Consider the following 5,000-nt stretch of genomic DNA (forward strand, 5'->3'; position numbering starts at 1 on the left):
ATTATAAAAGATTAAAAAACGATAGATACATACTTATATACATACGTATATACATATACACACGTACATACGATATGTATATGTATATGTATATACATATTATTTACGTACTTATTTTATATCTATGTATATACATATATAGATATTGTAGTATAGATAAGACAAATGTAATTCGATTGGATCGTTACTTTTCTCGAATAAGATCAGAAAGTATAAAGTTACAGTGAGTTGACCAGGTTCGGCTTACCAATCAAAAAGACATCTTGATTCTTTGGACAGTGTATAATCACTATAGTAATACTAATCGAAAACTCAAGTTTCGATCAGAGATAATCGAACGAATTTGATACTTATTTTTCTCTTCTTTTTTTGATTTTATTTTTTTGTTCTCTTTTTTTATTTTTTTCTTTCCTTTTTTTTTTTTTTTTTTTTATTTTCTTCTCAATTTATATACTTGTATTCGAAAACAATCGTTTTCCATTTTTTCTTTTTTACTTTTCTTTTTTTGTTTTTGTATTTTCTGTTTTTTTTTCTTTTTTTTTTTATTTTTCTTTCAGAAAAAAGACTCGATCGATACTCGTTGGGAATTACAAAAGAGCGGTTATTTTAGTTATTTAAACTTATCGCTTTTGCGTTATAAGTACTTATTGTTATGAAAACGTTTTTTTTTTTTAAGTATAATTATAGAGAGGAACTTAGCTCATTTACGTAAAATATTATTCGTCATTTTTTTTGTCCTTCTCTATTTTTCTTCTATTCGTTACGTAAAACAATTTTTTTTTAATTTTCTTTTTTTATTCTTTTTTTTAAGGTCGCGAGTCCGATGCGTTAAATTAAAAATGTCATAGTCGATGGAAGACATCGTTGGACATTGCATACATATTATTTGCAAATGAGAAACGAAAATAAAAAAAGGAGTAAGAAAAACAATAGTGTTGAGTTTATTAAAACATTCGAATTTATTCGATGTCAAATATTTCTTTGTTTTTTTTTTATCATATCATACGTCATATCGTAGAGTTAACAATTTTTTTTTATTTCTATTATTCTGTAAAAGAAACAAAGAAAATAGTATCTAATTTATAATAATATTCGAAGTTTCAAATTTGTATAACAATTATTATTATTTTCCAACATAATACAAGAAAAAAATATATATATATATATATGTAATGTCTGTGTGTGCATAAAATTCTTTTAGAAATATAAGACAATATAAATTGCAGATAATTAAAAATATCTGAAATTTCGAATTTATCATCAGCTCACATTCCAAATTTATTACATAATTTATGCATTATTATTATTATTATTATTATTATTATTATTATTATTATTATTATTATTATTATTGAACGGATATAATATGAGAGATAAATATTAATGGAAACAAAAGTAGAAATAAAAATTAAAAAAAAAAAAAAAAAAAAAAAAAAAAAAAAGAAAAAGAAAAAAAAAAAGAAAAAAGAAAAAAAAAATAAATAAAGAACGAAAAAAATAATCATAAAAATACGAAACGATCGTATGGAATAAGCTCGAAGATCGTTACTCGGTAGTTATGCGAGTTGCGTATACCTAAACGGATAATAGGATAAGCTTACAACACAGAGTTACAAGGAGAGCATGCGAATAATCAGTGCAAATTAATCGACCGGATCTATAGAGAGAGAAAGAGAGAGAGAGAGAGAGAGAGAGAGAGAGAGAGAGGGAGAGAGAGAGAGAGAGAGAGAAGGATTACAATCTCTAGTTACCAAAAAAAATCACGCTAATGAGAGTGGACGAGGCAGATTTAGGGAGAGGGAGAGATCAGCTGTGGTCACTTCAAACGTCAACGCGGAGAGGTTGCTAACGGTGTTAGGGTTATCTATATACTGTTATAGAGGAAGCTGAGGGACGAGTATCGATGATAACAATTAATGCTGACTTACGTTACATGTATGTATACATGTACATATATATATGTATATATATATATATATATATATATATATATATATATGTATGTATGTATATATGTATGTATGTATGTATGTACGTATGTATATGTCATATGGTTGTTCATGCAGGTGGCTTGTAGATCAATGTAATTAGTATTGATATTAATCATCTTAAATGTTAATCGTCTTGATACTATTACACTGTTTCTTTTATATTATTTTTCTTTTCTTCTTTCTTTCTTTAGTTCTTGTTTTTTTGTTTTCTTTGATGGTCTATTATAATATAATATTTGATTTTATACATATATATTTATATATGAGTATATTAAATTATATGCTGTTTCTTTTATATTATTATTAATTTCTTTTTGTTATACAGTACATATATACATATATATATATATATATATATATAAAACTATAGTAATAATTATGAACATGTTATAGTTAATAATTGAATATAATTTTATTGAAATACTTTTAGTAATCCATCCTTCGACGATTTATTGGACAAATTTTTTTTTTTTTTTTTTTAGAGGAATTTATTTTTTGTACTATTCAAGTTCAGATTTATTAGAACAATATCGAAGATATCTTCCATTCGGTTTAATATAATTATTAGATTTTTATTTCCATTTGTTTTACCTACGATATTTAAAATATAATTGCGACGTATCGAAAAAATTTTTTCTTTTTTTTTTTTTTCCCCGTTATGATTAAATTCGAAATTAATGGAATAACTTCGAAGAATGTTTAACTCGTTTTATCACTTCACGAACGTGAGATTTTGCGTTTGAGAACTGGCTGGATATCTCTCAGCGTAAAACTTTTCTCATAAAACATATGTATGTATCTTTCGTACGACGACCTTAAAGATTTCTTCTTTGTTTGCGAAGGTTTCCCTGAATACGTCGAATATTTGATATACAAATATATATATATATATATATATATATATATATATATATATGTATATATATATTGATACTTTACTCAGAGTTTATATTTAAGAATATGAAACATAATATATCATATATTTTCTATATAATACATATACATATGTACTTATTATTTTATAAATATTACTTTTTACATATTTATTTATATTTATATTTAAAAACTTTCAATATAAGATTTTTTATATATATTTATTCTTAATACACACAAACATTTTCAAACACACACACACATAAACACAATGTGTATATATATATATATATATATTTATTTATTTATATATTATAAAAGAAGCAACGAATGATAATTCTTTTTATTATCAGTCAACAAAAAAAAGGAAACGATTATATCAACAATAGTAATATCAGTAGCAATAGTAATGGCGATGGCAGTAGCAATAGCAGTAGCAAACAAGGAAACACCTTTAGAAATCTTTCTTTTATTATGTCGAATTGTTAACGACGTGTGTATCCAATCGCATATACACATATGCGAGATTGCAAGTGGGAATCAAAGAAGTTGCATTTCAGGGACTTCCTCTTGTCGTTCTCGTTCCACTCCTCGCGTTAAAGCTCAAACGTTAAAGCCGACGCGACTCTTCGTAAAGAGATAGACACTTATTCTACGGGCATATTAAAAAGAAACGCATCGTTCGAAGATGTATAATAATTTATGTCAAAAGAAAGAAAGAAAGAAAAAAAAAGAAATAAAGAGGGAGAGAGAGAGAGAGAGAGAGAGAGAGAATGATACAATTAAAACAATAAATGAATAAATAAATGAAAGACAATATATTAACGATGAATAATTCTCTCGACGTTTATAATAAAGGTAATAACAAAGTTTGACCTTGGTCAGAAAGGAAGGTCGTGCTCCTCCCCCGATCATGATACTGGCGAAGGGGTGGCAAAAGGGGTGGTGAAAGGGGTGGTAAAGTAGCGGTACAGGGCGGTTTTAGTCACTCCCACCTGCGCAGGACCACGTGGTCTGAACAGTTGCTTCTATTCTCTCTCTCTCTCTCTTTCTCTCCCCTCTCTCCCTCTCTCTATCTCTTTCTCTCAATTGGTACTATTATACTCTAGTCCTACTACTATGTTTATCATGTAGTCGTAGTTATACTTACACACACACACGAGCACGTATATATGCACCCAAAGAGAAAAGAGAGAAAGAGAGATAGAAACAAGAGAGAGAGAGAGAGAAAGAGAGAACGAGAGAGAGAGAGAGAAAGAGTGGTGTATCGGTAGCAGTGGCACTCGCTTTACCACCACTCGTGTGGAGGCGCTTCCACCACCACCACCAGTAGTGGAGGAGGAAGGTGTTTCTCACAGTGCCTAACGGGCGCCTCTCCAAGACGCGAGTGCTCGCGTGAGTTTGTTCGGCCGGCAGGTACCCCAAGGATATACATATATATGTATATATATATATATACACATATACATATATATACATATATATATCCTCGCGTTAAAAAAATACCAATATCAATATCGTTATTATCAATAATCCATATAAAAACGAATTTATCTTTTGATCGACGGTATTAATTATATTATTCTTCGACGTTTGTCTATTACATACATTTTTTTCTATATTTGTTCTTTTTTTTTTTTTATTATTATTACAAATACACACATACATACATACATACACGCACACACACACACACACATTTATACACATATATTTAGACACATGTTAACGTGTTAACGAGAGATAAAAAAAGGGAAGAAAATAATAATAATAATAATATTAATAATTATAATAATAATTAAAAAAGAAAGGGAACGAATATTTGCATTCTTGCAATCGCGGATTTTGTTGTATTCGTCGTTGCAATCACGCAAGGAACAAGAGAGAACAATTCCTTCGAAGGACGTGGAACGTCGCTCGGCAGGAGGGAAGGCCAAGGAGGCCTCCTCCTCGACGATGCCGTCGTTTCCTCTTCGACGAGCACGCGTATGTACGACGTCTCGCTCTTTCTTGGTAAGACTACCATCATCATCATCATCATCATCATCATCATCATCATCATCATCATCATCATCATCATCATTATCATCATCTTCATCATCGTCATTATCAACAACAACAACATCAACATCAGCA

The 5,000-nt window shown here is 28.9% G+C and overlaps 1 protein-coding gene across 9 annotated transcripts in view; it reads left to right on the plus strand.

The window, feature by feature from the left end:
• Positions 1-5,000, plus strand: part of LOC124951836 (protein cycle) — a 39,624-nt gene that overhangs the window by 705 nt on the left and 33,919 nt on the right. For 6 of the 9 annotated variants that reach the window (XM_047500762.1, XM_047500759.1, XM_047500760.1 and 3 more), the window contains exons 1-2: positions 4,289-4,305; positions 4,740-4,877. The exons of 1 other annotated variant lie outside the window; for it this stretch is intronic. In XM_047500762.1, the coding sequence (XP_047356718.1) occupies positions 4,304-4,305; positions 4,740-4,877 (140 nt within the window). In that variant the 5' untranslated portion in view covers positions 4,289-4,303. Of the gene's footprint in view, positions 1-4,177; positions 4,306-4,739; positions 4,878-5,000 lie in introns of those variants that run through there. 2 more of the 9 variants (XM_047500763.1, XM_047500764.1) reach the window with 2 other exon arrangements.

The sequence above is a fragment of the Vespa velutina genome, chromosome 9 (assembly GCF_912470025.1).
Source record: "Vespa velutina chromosome 9, iVesVel2.1, whole genome shotgun sequence".
NCBI lineage: Eukaryota > Metazoa > Arthropoda > Insecta > Hymenoptera > Vespidae > Vespa > Vespa velutina.